This window comes from Sciurus vulgaris, assembly GCF_902686455.1.
Source record: "Sciurus vulgaris genome assembly, chromosome: 17".
In the NCBI taxonomy this organism is placed as follows: Eukaryota; Metazoa; Chordata; class Mammalia; order Rodentia; family Sciuridae; genus Sciurus; species Sciurus vulgaris.
Genome location: NC_136478.1, coordinates 52,534,723 through 52,553,223, shown reverse-complemented (window position 1 = coordinate 52,553,223; position 18,501 = coordinate 52,534,723). Strand labels below are relative to the sequence as shown.

General features: G+C 53.0%; 2 protein-coding genes and 1 long non-coding RNA gene across 5 annotated transcripts in view; 1 reads left to right on the top strand and 2 right to left on the bottom strand.

The window, feature by feature from the left end:
• Nucleotides 1-8,023, top strand: part of MEGF8 (multiple EGF like domains 8) — a 40,387-nt gene extending 32,364 nt beyond the window's left edge. Inside the window, exons 37-41 of the mRNA XM_079117766.1 lie at nucleotides 311-503; nucleotides 946-1,116; nucleotides 1,261-1,391; nucleotides 1,804-1,936; nucleotides 5,116-8,023. Coding sequence (XP_078973892.1) covers nucleotides 311-503; nucleotides 946-1,116; nucleotides 1,261-1,391; nucleotides 1,804-1,936; nucleotides 5,116-6,384 — 1,897 coding nt within the window. The 3' untranslated portion in view covers nucleotides 6,385-8,023. The remainder of the gene's footprint in view (nucleotides 1-310; nucleotides 504-945; nucleotides 1,117-1,260; nucleotides 1,392-1,803; nucleotides 1,937-5,115) is intronic.
• Nucleotides 7,598-9,420, bottom strand: LOC306648074. The gene is made up of 2 exons (XR_013760280.1): nucleotides 8,018-9,420; nucleotides 7,598-7,986 (listed from the first exon to the last, which is right to left on the bottom strand). It is a non-coding gene; the product is annotated as an uncharacterized lncRNA (long non-coding RNA).
• Nucleotides 9,421-13,614: 4,194 nt separating this feature from the next.
• CNFN (cornifelin) lies at nucleotides 13,615-15,944 on the bottom strand. 3 transcript variants are annotated; one of them, XM_079118426.1, is made up of 5 exons: nucleotides 15,788-15,944; nucleotides 15,017-15,195; nucleotides 14,455-14,565; nucleotides 13,923-14,059; nucleotides 13,615-13,826 (listed from the first exon to the last, which is right to left on the bottom strand). In XM_079118426.1, the coding sequence occupies exons 2-5, from the start codon at nucleotides 15,051-15,053 to the stop codon at nucleotides 13,737-13,739; spliced, it is 375 nt and encodes a 124-aa protein (XP_078974552.1). In that variant the 5' UTR covers nucleotides 15,054-15,195; nucleotides 15,788-15,944; the 3' UTR covers nucleotides 13,615-13,736. The 3 variants fall into 3 exon arrangements, with proteins under 3 accessions (XP_078974552.1, XP_078974553.1, XP_078974554.1); XM_079118427.1 differs by having other exon boundaries at nucleotides 15,017-15,135; nucleotides 15,788-15,917; XM_079118428.1 differs by lacking the exon at nucleotides 15,017-15,195 and having other exon boundaries at nucleotides 15,788-15,918.
• Nucleotides 15,945-18,501: the final 2,557 nt, after the last annotated feature.

The window sequence follows — 18,501 nt, the reverse complement described above, 5'->3', positions numbered from 1 at the left end:
CCAGACAGGAAGATGCAGAGGTAGTGGTATTGATGCAGGAAGGGGAGAGTGGTGAGCTTGGCGGGGGTGGGGCAGGATGGTGAGGTAGACCAGGGTTGAATGAATTTCACAGGGACTCAAGGAGAGGGAGGATTGTGGGCTAGCTCCTGGAGGAGGTGGTGGGCTGCACGCCAGAGGGGAGAGTGACGAACAGACCAGGGCCAAGCAACCAGGTGAAAAGGTAGGCCAGTGTGGGGGCTAGGCTATGGTGTAAGGAGGGCAGGCCTCCCTCCAGGGCCACCTGCCCTGACTCTTGCCCTGACCCCCGCAGCGTGACAGGCCTGTGCCGCCCTGTGTGTGCCCAGGGTTGTGTGAATGGCTCGTGCGTGGAGCCTGACCACTGCCGCTGCCACTTTGGCTTTGTTGGTCGCAACTGCTCCACAGAGTGTCGCTGCAACCGCCACAGTGAGTGCGCAGGCGTGGGGGCCCGCGACCACTGCCTGCTCTGCCGCAACCACACCAAGGTGGGCACCAGCCGCCGCCTGACCGTGGGACCCAGGCCCTCGCTTGCCTGTGCTCAGGCTTTTGTTTATTTTTTCAGTGCTGGGGCAGAACCCAGGGCCACCCGCCTGCGAGGCGAGCACCCTGACACTGAGCTGCACCACCAGCGCTTGTGCTTAGGCATTTTGAACCTCGGAGCCCTGATAAGCCATGCACGGGGAGGCACTGGCAGGGCCCTGTCTCAGGGAGGTGTGAGAGAACTCTGGGGGCACTGTTGTAGTGGGCAGAAGAGAGACTGGGCCAGGGAGGGTGAGCACATGCAGCTCAGGACATGGGGCTGGAAGTGAGCCTGTGAAGGCAGGGGCGAAGTGGCAGCCAGGCTGGGGCAGTCCATGCCAAGTGCCGAGCCCATGTGCCCTCCCTATGATCCTGCAGCCCTCTGATCGCTCTCTCCTGGGTTCACAGGGCAGCCACTGTGAGCAGTGCCTCCCACTGTTTGTGGGTTCGGCCGTGGGGGGCGGGACCTGCCGGCCCTGCCATGCCTTCTGTCGTGGCAATAGCCACGTCTGCGTCTCCAGGAAGGAGCTTGAAATGGCCAGGAGGGAGCCAGAGAAGTATTCTCTGGATCCAGAGGAGGTGAGAGTGTGTCTGAGAGATGTGGGAGCTGGTGGCCTGGACTCCTGGGTCCTAGAGTAAGAGGGGGATGGAGCCTGGACACCTGGATCCAAGGGAGGAGGGGGCTGCTCCATGGCTTTTTGTAATTGCTCCGTCCTTTTCCAGATCGAAAACTGGGTGACAGAGGGTCCTAGTGAAGACGAAGCTGTGTGTGTGAACTGCCAGAATAACAGCTATGGGGACAAATGCGAGAGCTGCCTCCATGGCTACTTCCTCCTGGATGGCAAATGCACCAAGTGAGAGGAAGGGGTGGGACCCTTGCCCTTTCCCCTAGGAATCTTCTGGACACCCCCAGCTCTCAGTCTTCTGCTCTTAGTCAGAAGAAGATAAAGTCCCAGGGGGCCCAGGCCAGGGCAGGGTTGCAGAAATGAGCTGGGCTCAGATGAGAGCCCCCTCCCTTGGAAACTGGAGCTTCAGGGCAGCCCAGATGGAAACAAGACGGGGGAGCAAGGAGAGAGGGCTGCTGAGGGGACAGGCCTCCACATGACCTCCCCATTCCTTGTCTTCATTCTGAATGTTCAGGGAACTAGAGTCAGTTCAGCCCTGACTGCCACTTAAGGCTCTGTGGCCTTGGACAACTGGCTTGACCTCTGTGAACCTCAGAGGTCACAAGAGCTCTATAACCCTCATTCTCTTCTCCATCCTCAGATGCCAGTGTAACGGCCATGCAGATACCTGTAACGAGCAGGATGGGACAGGCTGCCCGTGTCAGAACAACACAGAGACTGGCACGTGCCAGGGCAGCTCCCCCAGTGACCGCCGAGACTGCTACAAGTACCAGGTGCGGCTGGAGAAGCGAGTTACAGGCCAGGGTCTCCACACCCCCAAAGGGTCAGAGGTGGGATGAGGGGCCAAACCTGGGTAGAACTGACACATGGTTCTGAACCTGTGGTCTTGGGATCAAGATCAGCTTAATAGATTGTTCCTGAGCCTTTGAGTCAGTTTCAGGCCCTGCACAGTGATCTGAGGACCCAGACAGGCTTCTGGGATCTCCCAAACTGGTACAGACAATCTCCATTATAGATAGTCATAATTCAAAGGTTGCAGGTGTTGGAAAACCCATCTCATGGTGGTTTAAGGAAAAAAGAAAATGATTCTCAAAACTGAGGTCTGGGTCTACCCCTGCCTGCAGGGGAGAATCCAAAGTTGGTGGTGTGCTGGGCACTTAGTACCTCAGATTCCTTATTTCCTACTGGACGTCCTACTTTCCGACCTCACCGTGCTTGCTTTCCCTGTCTCCACGAGCAGACCAGGCCTTTCACCGCTCCTTGCTTTGCCTTGTAGCCACCACTCAGAATGCACCCTCTCTAATCTGTGTTTTTGGCAGCTCCCACTTTGAGACCCAGTACAAACATCTCTGTGAAACTCTTCCTGATTATTCCAGATTTCTCCCAAACTTCTCGTTTTGCCACTTTTCATAGTACTTTTTACATTTGTTACTGTACTGCTTGGAAATCAGTTTTGAACACTCTCCTGCCAGGGCTCCTCAGAGGCAGGGGCCTTGCTCGTGGCCCTTGGATATGTGCTTGTGGAATGCTTCTGCACTTAGAATGGTCGACAGGTTGATAAAATGTTGTGTTCTTCGACATTGTGTTCTTTCCTCCTGAGGTGCCCTGGCATTAAATAAAAGCTCCCAACGGGGAGTTTACAGGGTTTACTGTTACTGATGTAACCACATTTTGAGGGTATATTTTCTTAGCAATAATCAAATGTAAAACTTGGGCTCATGGAACATGTGGAGAAAGCATTGGCTTTTGCCAATGTTGTTCTCTCAAAATGTCCCCTTTGAGACTGGATAAGCTGAGATTTGGTAAAAGAAGGAAGTGGGTCTTTCTTGTGTTCACTGTACAAACTACTGAGTTAATGACTGATGGTGTGGGGTAGGAGGTGGTCCTTGGAATTGTGTAGGGTGAGGGCTATTTTGAAAAAGAGGAGAAAAAACTGAGGTCTGGATCTGCCTTCAGGGACGGCCACATTCATGCGGTCACACAGTGGCCTCAGGAGTCTCCCTGTATCTCGGCTCTGTTCTGCTCTGTGTCGGCCTCTTTCTCAGGCAGACTTTCGCCGTGTGACTGCTCCTAACTGGTGGCCTGGGGCTTACAGGATCTCCTAGCCATTCTAATACCCAGGTTCAAATCCCCTTGGGTACATTTCCCTTTTCTTCTGCAGAGAGGCTCCAGGGGGCCCTGCCCTGGTCACCTGCTGCCAGGTCACAGGCTTATCTCCCTCAAGGAGGACAACTCATGCTCCCTTTTTGGAGTATAGCTCCCCCCAGCTACCTTCTTTCTCTAGGGAAGAGAAATCTTGCTCACCTCAGTCTCTTCCCATCTACAGAAACACCCAATCTGCAAAGTTGCAACTCTCCCCAAGATGCAATTTCACAAGCCTTACTGACCCCCAGCATTTCCAACCTGCACCGGCATTTTTGCTTTCTTGGTATATGATCAGAAGGCTCTTTGGCCTTTACCAGACAGTCCCAAAGATTAATCCAGTCTTCCTCTGGTATAGAGGAGGATTTCCATTGACTGTGCTGAAGTGGCAGTTCCTTTGGTTCTAGTAGTCAGCAGCAGTAGTACGTGGTGAGTGCCTGCTGCCGAGCTGGGCACTGTGCTGTGGTCCCAGTGGCAACAGCACAGATGGGGCAGGCTCGTCAAGGCTGTGCAGGGGCCATGGTGAAGTACAGACTTAAGAGGATAATAGGCTCAGAGACCTTCAGTATTCTGCCCCAGCTGAGGCTGATGATAGGATTTGGAGCCTGGATGGACTTGAGTGGTTTCCACAAAGCCGAGGGGTCATAATCGTGATCGTTCATTCATTCACTCATTTATTGCACACGTATTTATTGAGCACCTATTATAACCAAGCACTGTGGAAGGCACCGGGAACCCAGTAGGGAACAGCACAAGCGAAATGTGTCCTTATAGAGTTCACATTCTTACAGAGGAATCAGGAGTCACAGATGAGTAAGTCACACACTGTACACTGTGATGAGCGATAAGAAGGAAAACTAAGCAGAAGCTGGGCTAAGGTCTGTTCGGGCATAGAAATGGTAGAAACAGTGGATAAGGAAGACCTTGGTGAGAAGGTGGCACTTGCGGTGGAAGTGAGGGTGTCAAACAGGTAGACATGGGAACTAAGGCATCCACATCAACCAGTGCAAATGGGAATGTACCTGATAGTCCAGAAGCAGCCATGTGGGCAGATGAAGCTGGACAGCCCTGTGCCAGGTGTCAGAAGTCCCCTGATCTTGGTGTGGTGGGACACGCCTGTAACTCCAGAGACTTGGGAGGCCAAGGCAGGAGGATTGCAAGTCTGAGGCCACCTGGACAATTTAATGAGACCTCATCTCAAAAATAAGGAATAGGGTTGGGGCTGTAGCTCAGTGGCAAAGTACTTGCCTAACACCTGTTAGGCACTGGGTTCAATCCTTAGCACTGCAGAAAATAAACAAATAAAATAAAGGTATGCTGTCCATCTAAAACTACAAAAAATAAAATAAATAAATAAATCAAAAGGGCTGAGGATGTAGCTCAGTGGTAGAGCACCCTGGAGTTCAATCCCCAGTACTGGGAAAAAAGCCTCCTGAGCGACTTGGATACTGCCTGTGCATACGGGAAGAATCCCGAGCTCAGCAAGGTCAGAGCACTAGTCGAAGAGCACACAGCTAGCGAGGCGTTAGAATTCAGCACACCTCCTCACACTGCCCCAGAGTACCAGAGGCCTCAGCACAGGGTGCTGGAGCTACTGGGGGTGACATCAGGGACAGCAGTGCGGGAGAGTCAGGTTCTGGCAGTGTTCACACTGTGACTAGAACATTCTAAAGAGTATCACGGGGAAGTGACTGGGCACTGGTGGCAACTTACGGCTGTGGCTGCTGACATCAGGTTTCTGTCCTGCTTGGGGGTCAGCCTTGTACCAAGTCAGTCCTGATGCCCACCTTCCCCTCTGTCCTTCCCACAGTGCGCCAAATGCCGGGAGTCATTCCACGGGAGCCCTTTGGGTGGCCAGCAGTGCTACCGTCTCATCTCAGTGGAGCAGGAGTGCTGCCTGGATCCCACTTCCCAGACCAACTGCTTCCACGAGCCCAAGCGCCGGGCGCTGGGCCCTGGCCGCACTGTACTCTTCGGTGTACAGCCCAAGTTCACCAACGTGGATATTCGCCTGACACTGGATGTGACCTTTGGTGCGGTGGACCTCTATGTCTCCACCTCCTATGACACCTTTGTGGTCCGTGTGGCCCCCGACACCGGCGTCCACACCGTGCATATCCAGCCCCCACCGCCTCCACCCCCACCCCCACCTCCTGCTGATGGTGGGCCCCGGGGGGCTGGGGATGCAGGTGGACCAGGGACTGGCAGTGGGTCAGGCGCCCCAGCAGAGCCACGGGTGCGAGAGGTGTGGCCACGGGGCCTGATTACCTACGTGACGGTAACGGAGCCATCGGCAGTACTGGTGGTCCGCAGTGTGCGGGACCGGCTGGTCATCACCTACCCACACGAACACCATGCTCTCAAGTCGAGCCGCTTCTACCTACTGCTGCTGGGTGTGGGAGACCCCAGTGGACCGGGTGCCAATGGCTCAGCTGACTCGCAGGGCCTACTCTTCTTTCGGCAGGACCAGGCCCACATCGATCTGTTTGTCTTCTTCTCCGTCTTCTTCTCCTGCTTTTTCCTCTTCTTGTCACTTTGTGTGCTCCTCTGGAAAGCCAAGCAGGCCCTGGACCAGCGGCAGGAGCAACGCCGGCACTTGCAGGAGATGACCAAGATGGCCAGCCGCCCCTTTGCCAAGGTCACTGTCTGCTTTCCACCAGATCCTACTGCCCCAGCCCCTGCCTGGAAGCCACCTGGGCTCCCACCGCCTGCCTTCCGCCGCTCTGAACCCTTCCTGGCACCCCTGCTGCTGACAGGGGCCGGTGGTCCCTGGGGACCCATGGGAGGAGGCTGCTGCCCACCAGCCATCCCTGCCAGCACCGCTGGCCTGCGAGCTGGGCCCATCACCCTGGAGCCCACAGAAGATGGCATGGCTGGAGTGGCCACACTGCTACTCCAGCTGCCTGGTGGGCCCCATGCACCCAATGGTGCCTGCCTGGGGTCAGCCCTTGTCACTCTGCGGCATAGGCTGCACGAGTACTGTGGAGGTGGCGGGGGGGCCGGGGGCAGTGGGCATGGAGCTGGTGCAGGCCGGAAGGGATTGTTGAGCCAGGACAACCTCACCAGCATGTCCCTCTGACCTGCCAAGGGTCCTCAGCTACACCAACCAAGTCACCTGATGGGGCCACCCTGGACTGGGGGCCTTTGGACACTGTCTCCTCAGACCACTGGTTCCCTTTCCCCCAGGGTCTCCTTTGTTCTGCATTCAGCAACTATTTATTGAGTACCTACTTTGCACCAGGAACTGCTATAGGCACAGAGCAAAGCAGGAAATGAGGGGATCTTACAGATCTTCCCTGATCTTACAGATTTGGGTTCTCGTGAAGGGAGACAATCACACGTGCGCACACAGCAGGGTGGTTCCTGGGAGGGAGAGGTGCTGTGAGATCATAGCAGGATGTGGCAGTGAAGAACTGGCATAGTCGATTGTGCATTCAGAGAAGCTAGACAGAAGGACAGAGGATGTGACCATGGCAAGAGCTTTGGAAAATAACTTACAAACAGAGGCAAAAAAAAAAAAAAAAAAAAGCCATGAGCGGGGTTTATTGAAAGGACTAGAAAACTGGCCATCATGACCCAGATCAAGTGTGAAGAGATGAGATTAAGGACAGGTTGGATGTTCTGGTCCCAGGTAGGTTTTGGTTTTATTCTCAGGGTAATGGGAAGCTCTTGGAGGGTTTGGGGTGTGACAGGGTCCCTGCCTATTTAAGCAGCTGTTTAGCTGAGGTGGGGAGAATGGGTTGGAGTGGGCAGGAGAGGCAGCAGGAGACAAGGGGTGACAGCTGGATTGGGGTGGTAGCAGTGGTGGGGGGAGTCAGGGCCAAGCATAAGATGAGTGTAGAAGGTTGCAGTAATAGCGTGGATGTCAGGGTAAGGAAGGGGACACATTCTGGATGACCCTAACTCTAGCCTAAACCAGGAGTGGATAGTGGGTTCCTTTTTTAAGATGGGGAAAAATGGGGTTTGTGGCGAAGATACAGGGTCCAGGTTTGGAGGAAGAGGATGTAGCCCAGTGGCAGAGTACTTGCCTAACTGCAAGGCCATGGGCTCAGTCCCCAGTACCACACACAAGTTCAAGTTTTGACATGAGGTGCACTTTGAATATCAACTTCAGTCAGTCCGGGTGGGCGTACAGAAACCACCAGGAGTAGTTCAGCAGAAGGAATCGAGCAGTGGGAACCGGTATTGCTGCTGAGAGCAGTGGCTGGTAAGAGGAGGGACAGTGAGATCGCCCAGCAGTGAACAAGAGCAGGAAGCAGCTTCTGCCCCGCTGGGCTGGAGGGACAAAGCTGAGTGGTAACATTCTGACCCTGGATCCAGAGTCACCTGGTGAAGCCAGAGAGATGCACCTGTTGGAAGTGAGCCTCAGAGGGGACAACCCCTGCCTGAGATGCCCCCCAGATGGGTGTGGGTGTTGGTGGGGGCAGGGGTATCACGATTGGAGAGGGACTTGGTGGAGCGATAGCCCCACAGCTCTTCAGATGGTGTTGCCTTGACAACTTTGGAGCTCTCCCCAGGGGCCAACCCCACCTGAGCCACCACCTTGGACTTTTTGAGCTCTACACCTTGAAGACCCCCTCACTTCCCCTAGTTCTAACCATCTTCCTGAACTTGGGGCTCTTCCCCCTAGACTCCAACCCCTAGTTGCTGTTTTGGTCCTTGTGTGACTGGCCCACATTCCCTTGCTGTGGGGTCCGCAGTCTGAGAGGCGCCCCATGTTGCGTGCATGTCAGAGGCAGCAGGGGTCACCTCATCTGAAGAGGAGGAGGGGAGCTACTGAATCAACAAATAAAAGAGTGGGGGATGACCTGGTATCTGAATGTAATCTTCATGCGGGAGACAGAGGAATGGATGTGAGCTCTCAGATGGGTAAGTTGGATAAATGCCCATATTGTGGTGTACCTCCAAGCTATGTGACCTGGGCCTGGCTCCCGTGTCCTTCCTAGGTGGTGGTGGTGCAGTATGGCAGGACTCTTGCTTCCTGGAAGGAATGAACCAAGGGCAGCTGAAACGGAGGTCTTTGACCCTTCCCTAGATCCCAGCCACAGGGAGACCCCAGTTTGGCTCAGGAGGGAAAACAACTGCCTTGGTCCCGGGTTTTATTCTGGGCCCTAACATAAGACAGAAGAGTTCAAACCAGACAGCGCAGAGACTGAAATTAAGCCATAGCACCATGATCTTTCTCTAATTCAAGTATACTCTCAAGGTCAAAGCTGAAAGCATCATAGGAGAGTCCCAGTCCCCTGGACAAGCAAGAGCCCACACTGAGGTCAGGGAGCTAAAGACTTCTCCATTGACCTTGACTGCCTGGGCACCCTGCTGGGAGTGCTCAAAAGATCTTTTTTTTTTTTTTTTTTTTTTTTTTTTTTGCTCAATTTGGCCCTAAGCATAAAACTGGCAATTTCAGGTGCTCAGACAAGGACTTAGAAATATATTAGGTTTGGGGAGTGCTTGAGTCCAGTGTGGCCCACGGGTAGTATGGTATTTGTGGGCTTTGTGTGCAATTTAGGGGATTTTCAGGGATTATTCCTTTATGCACTGATGGTAGTAGTACCACCCTCCAAGATGTATGTGACTGTGAACTTGGCATGTATTGATTATCATGTGCTGGAGAGTTGGCTTGGCATGTTATTGCTGTGGTCTTATTTGATCTTCCCAAGAACTGTATGAGGTAGGAATTGTGTAATCCCCATTTTGCAGACAGGAAAGGATTGTAGACATCATTTGGCTGTTGAGTGAGTAGCAGCTGCCATCTGAACCCTGGCTAGCTGACTCAAATCCATGTGCCTGACCAGCATGCTGTCCTACCTCTTGGGAAAGGAGCCCTCCGCTTAGCACAGGTCAGCGTAGCTGAGAGCTGTCCCAGGACAAAGTGGGTCCTAGAGTCAGGGTGTACAAATTGGGATTTCCGTTTGGGGATAAAGCAGAATTAACCAACCTGGAGCTGACGGCAGTGAGCTGCTTGGAGAGAAGAAATCCTGAGCATGGGACAGTATATCCTGACCAGAAAGGAGCCCTTAGGTAATGTCCCTTCCTAGCCATCACCCTGTGACTTAACCTTCCTAAAAAGAGCATGTGTACTATGACTGGTCCTTTTCTCTGGGACAAAAGCCATTCTCCCTTTTTCATCTGTCTCTCTGAAATCAAGAGGCTCATGGCGGGTGAATGCCTAGGCATGGGAGACCAGAGGCTTGGTTTCTAGCCCACTTGTGGCTGCCAACATAACATCCTGGAGCCTTAGGGGAATGGGGATCATTTTACCAAGGTTCTGTAACCCTCCAGGCACTGTACAGGGGCTTGGCGTGAGTGTTTTAGTTTCCCCAACATCCCCACTGAGAAACTTATTCTCCCATTTTGTAGATTTGAAAGCTAAGTCTCTTCTTTAAAAACTTGGAGCCGGGTGCGGTGGCACGCACCTGTAATCCCAGTGACTCAGGAGGGTGAGGCAGGAGGATCATGAGTTAAAGCCAGCCTCAGCAAAAGTGAAGTGCTAAGCAACTCAGTGAGACCCTGTCTCTAAATAAAATCAAAATAGGGCTGGGGATGTGACTCAGTGCCCCTGAGTTCAATCCCTGGTATCCCCCTCAAAAAAAGTAATCCACAAAAATCTTGGGGCAAATTAAGAGGCAAACTGGATTCTGATACAAACTGACTCCATTGCTCCTCCCATCACCTCCAAAATCACTTCCCTTTTTTAAGCCTGTGTCATCCACCCGGGATCACCTACAGTGGGTCCTACACTGTTCTGGATGCTGAGGACACAGCAGTGAAAAAGGTCCCTGCCTTCCTGGAACAGATAAACGAATAGGGTGCCCCCAAATAAGTAAATGATGTAGTATCTTGGAATGTGGCCAGAAAAGGCAGTAAAGGGAGGAAGGTTGGTACTTGCAATTTAAGGTTAAGTTGGGAAGAAAAGCCCTCTCTATAATATGATGTGAGCAGAAGTAGGGGCCAGCCAGACAGCAGCTGAGGGAAGAGCCAGAGCAAAGCCCCTGAGATGGGAGTACGCCTACCTCGTATTTAGAGAAACAACAGACCAACGTGGTTAGAGCAGAAGAAATAAGGGGTATACAGAAAGGAGACAAGGTTACAGCGAATTATAGGCAGATCCTGCATGTCCTTGGGCCACAGTGAGGACACTGGCTTTTACTTTGGGGGTGGAGCACAGGAGCGTCCTGAGCACAGGAGGGATATGGTTCAACCTAGGGGTCCCAGGATTCCTCTGTGGGAAGCACGACAAGAAAGCTGTCACATTCCTTCAGGTTGAAAAGGAGAGTGGAGTAAACCAGATGGGGGCAGCAGAGTGGGTAGGAGTGAGATTCGGCGGGGAATTCTGGAAGTAGAGCCAACAGAATCTGTTGACAGCTTGGCACTGGGGGAAAGAGACAGTGACTGAGCCGCCAGGATAGAGCATGCTATTTCCTGAGATTGGGGAGAAGGTGGGAGGAGTAGGGGCGGGGTGGGCCAGAAGTTAGGTGGGGATATGTTAAATTTGAGGCAGCTCCCAGATATTCTAAGTGAAGATGTCACTTGAGAGAGAGAGAGGGGCGGGGGGAGGAATAACAGCAAAAAATAGTGACAATATGTTAATGTGGGAATATTCTATTATAATACACATAATAGTAATATTAACAATAATGATTAATTGAAGTCACACTTTGGCCTTTCCGTGTCTTCTATCACTTGTCCTTATAGTAGCATTTTGGGATATGAGAGATTATTATCCTCAGAGGAGAAAACAAGCTCAGAAAGGTTTATGAATTCACTGAAATAACACAGCTAGTAAGTAGTGAGAGTCAAGATCAGATGCCAAGTCTGTCCAATTCTGAGACCTGAACATTCTATGATCTACAAGTTGCTTTTGCAGAAAATGTTACTGAATAAACATGGGTCTGCCTGCAGCACAATGGAGCCATCAGTTGAGTGGCAGGGTGGTGGGAGAGAAAGGCCTTTATTATAATAAAGATTACAAGATGGTGAACCAGCAGTCTATCATCCTAAAGGACCATCTTGCTGGAAGCTGATTTAAGAGTGGATATAGGAGATGGTTGATTATAGCTTGGTGGGTGCCTTCTGACAGGTGGGGGTTTGTGACCAGATGCATAGCGAGTTTTTTTCTTTTTTGTACTGGGTACTGAACCTAGGGGTGCTATACCAGTGAACCACACCCCCAGCCCTTTTTCATTTTATTTTGAGACAGGGCCTTGCTAAATTTCTTAGGATCTCACTAAGTTGCTGAGGCTGCTTTGTGCTTGTGATCCTCCTGCCTCAGCCTCCTGAATCATTGAGATTACAGGCATGTGCCACTGTGCCTTGCCACATATGGTCTTTTTAAAAAATACTTTTTAATGTTGATAGACCTTTATTTTATTCATTTACTTACATGTGGTGCTGAGAATCCAACCCAGTGCCTCACACATGCTAGGCAAACACTGTACCACGGAGCCACAACCTCAACCCCCACATATGGTCTTAGTAATCTAGTTACAAGATGTTTTTAGTGCTACAGATCTCAAGAAAAACAGTGGTTTTACATGCAATTTCCAACATATAACTCAATGGACAGGCCAGAAGGGGGTAGTTGCCCAGAAGCGCTGTTGCTGATCACGGTAGGAAATGAGAGAAAGCATACTGCCTGGCACACACCTGTTATCCTGGCTACTTGGAGGCTGAGGCAGGAAAATCTCAAGTTTGAGGCCAGCCTCAGCAACTCAGCAAAATACTGTCTTTAAATAAATAAATAAATAAAAGGTCTAGGGGTAGCTCAGTGGGGTAGCCCTGGGTTCAATCTTTAGTAACATAGAAACAAAACCAAAACATACTTCACCTGACTATTGTGAAAGACAAGGGTCTGGTGAAGTTAAATATGGAGTTGGGCATGCGAAGGCAGAGAGAGTCTCTCCCTTCATGCTTAGCTTCATAAAGAGGGTTGATTGGGGAGGGCAAGAACAAGAGCCCTGAAATTTCAAGGCACTGGGTGCTCCTTGAGAGGGTTTGCTGGGTGAGCTGGTTAAAACTCCTTGAAAAAGTGCCATCCTTCTCCCTTCTGACTCTGAGCTCAGAGACACAAGTAGGAGCCAGAATAGTTTGAACCCCTGATCTTTTCACTTGGCCAGGTTTGGCTTTCCCTGCTCTCGCCATCAGTTCTAGACCTGCAGATTTGGGGTCAGCCAAGAGAGGAATTAACTTTCTTTGCACAGTCCTGCAATATGCACTCTGACAATGAGTGCTCTCAGTGACGCCTCCTGAATAGCCTGAGGCCCCAACTGCTCATGTCCTCACAGAAGTCAAAATCCAGCACCCAAGGCCAGCCTGGATACCTTCTACTCTTCCCCCTTTATTCCAGGCTAACTCTGTCCTCACTGGAAAAGGCAATAGGACATTCCTCAGTAGGAGACTAGTTTTTTTGGAGACTTGGGAGGACAAGTTGTCCTCTGTGCTGGGCTGAATTAGGAAAATGGAAAATTGAGCCCATCGTCAAATTCTCCCCAATTTCAGTCATTAGAGAGGGGTCTTGCTAAAGATGAGATAGGCGAAGTGTACTTAACCAAAGTAAACATCGATTCCATTTATTTCTCAATTTCTGTTCTAGGTGCTATCAGATTGTGAATCAGAAGGAAGGGAGGGAGGGAGGGGCACACCACTGTCAACCCAGCAACAAGGGAGGCTGAGGCAGGAGAATCACCAGTTCCAGACCATGTTCAGGAATTTAGCGAGGCTCTCAGCAACTTAGAGAAAACTTGTCTCAAAATAAAAAGAGCTCAGTGGTAAAGTGCCCCTCAGTTCAATCCCCAGTACAAAAAAAGGGGGTGCAGTGGGAGTGAAGGATAGGGATGTGAAGAGTTGATAGAACTAGAAAATCCTTAGGTTGCCTTTCAGCTCCACAGAGCCTTAAGCTTGGCAGTTCTTTGCTTTGGAGAAAAAAGTTCCCCAAACCTGTTAGTTGAAGCATGAAGTCAAAAGCCCACACGTATTGACTGAGCTTAGGGGAGGGCTTAGTTTTTTTCTTTGAACTTCAGAACTTGAGCTCTATCAAGTCTGCCTTTCTGGTTTTGCTTATTTTCAGGATGTGGGCACAGCTTCAGGTAGGGAATCTGCTGCTAAGGGATTTCTGGTTTTACTGGGTTAGTAAGAACACTTGGCCTCAGAGAGGGAAGACTCACCAAAGTCATATACACAGCCTGTCCTATCAGATGCCAGACTCCTAGGCATCTTTCACGTCCCCACCTCGTTCACCAAACCTCCCTCTCCACCCAGATTCCTTACCCGGGAAAAAAAAAAAAAAAAAAAAAAAAGGATGTAGGCGGGGTTGGTTTTCAGGTTTTAATTGTGGGTGTATTTTTGGTGGTAAGATGGAAGGCGGGGCAGGCTCTCCCAGGAGGGACCAGAGGCGGGAGTGGTGGACTAGGAGGAGGAAGAAGGGGAACGTCTTTACTCTCGGATCTTCAGTTCCCGCGCCATCTGACAGAGGGCGCAGGGCAGACAAAAAGTGAGGGCCGCCCAATCGTGCCCGACGGAACCCTGGAGGGTGGAAGAGAGAGGTGAGGAGCGCTGCCTGGGGTCCCCAGGGGCCAGTCCCCAGCCGCCGGCTCCCGCGGGGCTGGGCCGGGCACGCACCTGGATGTGGTAGCGCTCGCGCATGCCGGTGCGGAGGGAGTGCAGGCCTCCGGGCAGGTACGGAGCGCAGCAGCACTCGCCGAAGTCGTCGGAGATGCGGCAGGCCAGGCACAGAGGCGCAAAAGTGCCGCACAGACCTGGGCGGGGCGAGGGCCGTCAGGGGCGGGGCCGACGGGCGCCTCCGGTCCCCGCGGGGTGAGGGTCCCGGAGGGAATCGAGGATTGGAGGAAAGGGAGAAAAGAGGTCCCAGAGGGACTTAGGGTTGGAGGAGGCAGAGGGCGTTTAAAGAGGGAGCGGGGTCACAAAGGGGAAAGTTGAGGGTGTAGGGCGGAGGTCGAGGGGAGGTTGAGGGTTGCAAGGCTGAAAGGTCGGGATCCTAGGCGTGTTGGGAGTCCCATGAGGGGGCGAGGGTTAGGAGGAATTCAGGGCCCAAAGAAGGGGGCTGGGAGTGGAATTAGTAGGGTGGACGTCGGAGTGGCGGAGTGGCGTGCAGGTGAGCCTCCCTCCCCTGCCTCCTTTCCCGGGCACTTACAGACGGGCATGTCATTGCAACAGTCCGTGAGACCCGTGTGCCAGTCACTGAGCTGGGTCTGATAGCAGCTGCTGGCGCACTGGGGTTGACTGGTCACGGGGTAGGACATGGCTGCAGAGGTGGGAGGAAGGGGTCAGCAGGCAGCCTGGCAGTGCCTTCTGAGACCAGCACCCCGCCACCCTTCCCTCTGCCGGGCAGTCTGGGCAGGGCCACCAGGCCGCCCACTGAAAGGACACCAATTGCTCCTCCCGGTTCCCTTCTGCCACATCTATGTGTCAACATCCCAGCTGTCCCTGTTGCCGCTGCCTCCTGCACATCTGGTTGAGCTGAGGATAGGGGACTCCTGCTGGTCTGAGGAAAGGTGGGCACCACATCTGGGCAGGGCCTGAACGTGTAGCCTCCTCCTCCTCCACGTCTGGGCCAGAGGGACTGGGTTCCAGCATTTCAGGGACCTCTGGGGTGGAAGCAAGTGCCATTTGTCTTCGAAGCCAGGGTGCCCAGGGGAGGGAGGTAGCCAGGTTCCAGGTACTGGGAGTGTTGCTGGTCCATCCAGTGATCCCACCTTTGCCTTTCACGTTGTCGTGCATCTCGAACTGCATTTCGCTGGCCCTGAGGTGGAGCTGTGGACTTCGGAGGTGGTGCGGCAACAGCTGCAGGAGTCTGTCCAAGGGTTGCGGGATACTGGGGAGGGGAGGGCAGGGGACTGGGGCACCGGGGTCAGGGCTCTCAGAGGAAGGGGAACTGGGAAGAAAGAGGCCAAGTCAGCCTGCCAGCTGGGAGAGACATGGAATCCGGGATGGATAGGGTGGGGGCGAGAGACTCGCCCATCTCTTTACAGCTGCCCGACAGACCCCAGAGGACCCTCCTCATAGCAGAGGCAGAGATGGAGAGAGAGAGAGAGAGAGAGAGAGAGAGAGAGAGAGAGAGAGAGAGAGAGAGAGAGAGGTAGAGGCAGAGACAAGGGGAGAAGGAGATCAGAGCCAGGTGCCCAGAGATGCTGCCAGTAGCGCACACGGTCCCAGCACTCCGATTCCTCTGCAAGCCCATTTTGCAGAGAGAACACTGAGGCTCAGAGAGGTCAAGAGAAATGTACCCCCATGTGATGGCCCAGGCCAAGTGCATTAAAAGACAGGATACTGGGCCCCTGGGTTATCAACCTCAAACCAGTCTCACTCGGGTTGAGAAGGCTGATTCAGGGGGCATTGAGAAGGACAGAGATGTCAGAGACAGACTGTCAGAGATATGAAGGGAGACAGTGACTGGAGCAGGGTGAGGGGAGAACAGAGGCGCCAGCCTCAGAGCTGAGGACTTGGGAAGGGAAGGGTGCTCCTACCTGCAGGCAACGACGGAGTGGTGATGGAGACAGGTGTTCGTGACACGGGCACTGAGTTCTCTGTCTAAGGCCAAGAGCTGTTTATATGGGTCTGGCCACACAGCCCTGGGCGGGGCTCTGACAGAGGTGCCCAGGGAGCCAAGCCGGTCTGGCTGACCCTCTTCCCCCAACAGGGATTTCCTGCCCTCCCTCTCCATTCCCCACCCCCCACTTCCCCTCCCGCCTCACCTGTGTGTGTGTGTGGGGAGGAGGGGATGTCCAGGGATGAGGAGATGGGGGTGGGGATGAAAACAGGAGTGGGAAGAGGTAGAGACCAAGAGACAGGGGAGGGACTAGGGGCACTGCTGGGGCAGCTCAGAGGCCAAAAAAGCAGGGAGACAAGGATGGGGAGAGGGAACCGAGACAGAAGGGAGGCAGGAAAGTGGCAAGAGGGGAGGGAGTGGGGGAGGGAGAGAGGAGATTCAGAGGGATGCAGAGACAGGAGGACACAGAATGCTGAGAGACAAAGGCTCACAGATCTGGAGAAATATAACAAAAACGGAAGTTAGGGTTTGGAGAGGAGAGGTGCAGAGGTGGAGGGCTGAAGGGAGGGGCAGGTGAAGGGGAGCCCAGCAAGGCCAGAGGGCAGGAGGGGGCAGGGAAATGGCAGTGAGAGGCGGGGTGGTACAGGACAGAGTTTGGAGTGGGGCTCCCCTTTAAGGCTCCCAGCATGCTTAGTGGCTTCACCACGCTGCCTTCCTGGGAGATGGGGACATTGTCTTCCCATTCAGGGGCAGGGGACGGGGGCAGGGGCTGACGGGGAAGTGTGTTTTGGGGAGTGATTCATGTAGGGACCAAAATCAGGGCTCCATTCACCTCTAGTCCACACTGGGAAGGGAGGAGGCAGAAACTGTGAAAGGAACTGAAGGATGTAGCTATGGCCCCCTGGTCACATCTGGGTCCTCATAGAGCAGAAAACGGGACTGGGGAGAGCCTGGAAGCCTGAGTCTAAGGGAGGAGGGCTGGGGCCTGGGCGCCTGGGTCTGCGGGAGGGGTTTGGGGTCTGGACTGTGGCATCTCATCTTGTTAAGCTAGCTTGCACATCCCCAGGTAGGTAGGGGTCCTGAGGTTTCAAACTGCTGGGCTCCAGGGGTGAAGCTGGGGGATAGATGCTCAAGTTGCCAAAGTCTCCCCTCAGCAGGACTGACGGGGTTGAACATGACTCAGTGAGGGAAGCGGTGTTAGGGCTGGGTGGGGTTCCTAGCATGGGTGTCACCCCCCAAAATGTAGGAGGCACCAGAAAATTGGGGTGTCACCTATAGAGAAGGTAGTATCGTCACTCCACTAGGCATGGACATGGGGTGATGGCAAGTGGATAACCCGCTGGCCTGGGATCACAGCTTCCCCACACACCCAACATGCCAGGGCCCAAACCCTGGTCTCCCAGCACCTCCCATTTGTCTGGTTCTCTGTTTCCAGACGTCTGGGCAGCACTGCCTGTGCATGCCAGTCACTAGGTCCAGGAGCCTGCGTGTGTGGGGGACATCTCCCCACTTACTTCCTGCATACTTGTATCCCCATCTCTGCATCTTCATTTCTACATCTCTGCAAATCGGTTTCTGAATCTGTGTCTGTCTCCACTTTTCTTAGTCTCTCTCCTCCCAGGCTTTGTGTCTCTGTGTCCTTATGCTGGGGTTTCTGTCTCCTGTCTTGGGGTCTCTCCTCACCTCTCCCCATCTCTCCCTTCTGCAAGCCTACTCCATGGAGGCAGCCACAGGGCCTGTCTTCCCAACTATGCAGACTATGGGCTTCAGGTGACGCAAGTCAGTCATCTCTGAGGACCTTCAGGTGACGCAGTCAATCATCTTTGAGGACCCTCAGGCTCCCATGATGACAATCTGAGTTGTTCTCAAGTTTCTTCTTCTGATACAGCCTGGGGGCCCCAATTAGATAGAGCGACTCATGTAGATGAGGAAATCGGGACTGGGGAAGCTGTGAGGTGGCCTCTTTGGAGGTGAGGAGAGCAGGGAGCAGGAAGAGGTGAGGCCTGGGGAGCTGAGGAATGCCCATGGCCCAGCCACTAGGCATCTGGCTTCTGTCCCCCTCAAATGGGGTTGTCAGATACAGGATGTCTGGTTTGATTGAAATTTCAGATAAACAATGAATATATATATTTTTTAGTGTAGTAAATTCCATGCACTACTTGGGACATACTAAAAAATTATTTGGTTGCTTTTTGTTTGTATCGTGGTACTAGAGATTGAACCCAGGGTGCTTTACCACTGAACTACATCTCCAGTCCTTTATTCTTTATTTTGAGACAGGGTCTTGCTAAGTTGCTGAGGTTGCCCTTGAACTTGGAATCCTCCTGCCTCATCCTGCCATGTGACTGGGATTACAGACTTGCACCACGGTACTCCTGGGCTCAAGTGATCCTCCTGCCTCTGCTTTGCCTTGCTGGGACTACAGATGTACACCACCATGTATTTTTATTTGCTAAATCTGGAATCCCATCTTCAAAAGTAGGAATCCAGGACTAAGGCCCCCTGTTTTCCAGAACCCAGTTGTCTAGGCCCCAGCCCCCTATGCTCTCAGCACATAGAAGTCCAGGCTTCCAGCCCCTCTGTCTCCAGAATCCGGGTCTGAACCCTGTTGCCCAACATGGGTTTCACAAGGTAGATTGTGCCATCCATGGCTCTGGCGGAACCGGTCTGGCTGAGCAGTCAAGAAGGGGA

Excerpts from the sequence above, each read along its gene's own strand:
- CNFN (XM_079118426.1), bottom strand. The coding sequence starts at position 15,053 with ATGCAGTTCGAGATGCACGACAACGTGAAAGGCAAAG. Across the intron at positions 14,566-15,016 it reads CGACAACGTGAAAGGCAAAG|CCATGTCCTACCCCGTGACC; the intron begins GTGGGATCACTG and ends CCACCTCTGCAG. Across the intron at positions 14,060-14,454 it reads TTGCAATGACATGCCCGTCT|GTCTGTGCGGCACTTTTGCG; the intron begins GTAAGTGCCCGG and ends CGCCCCGCCCAG.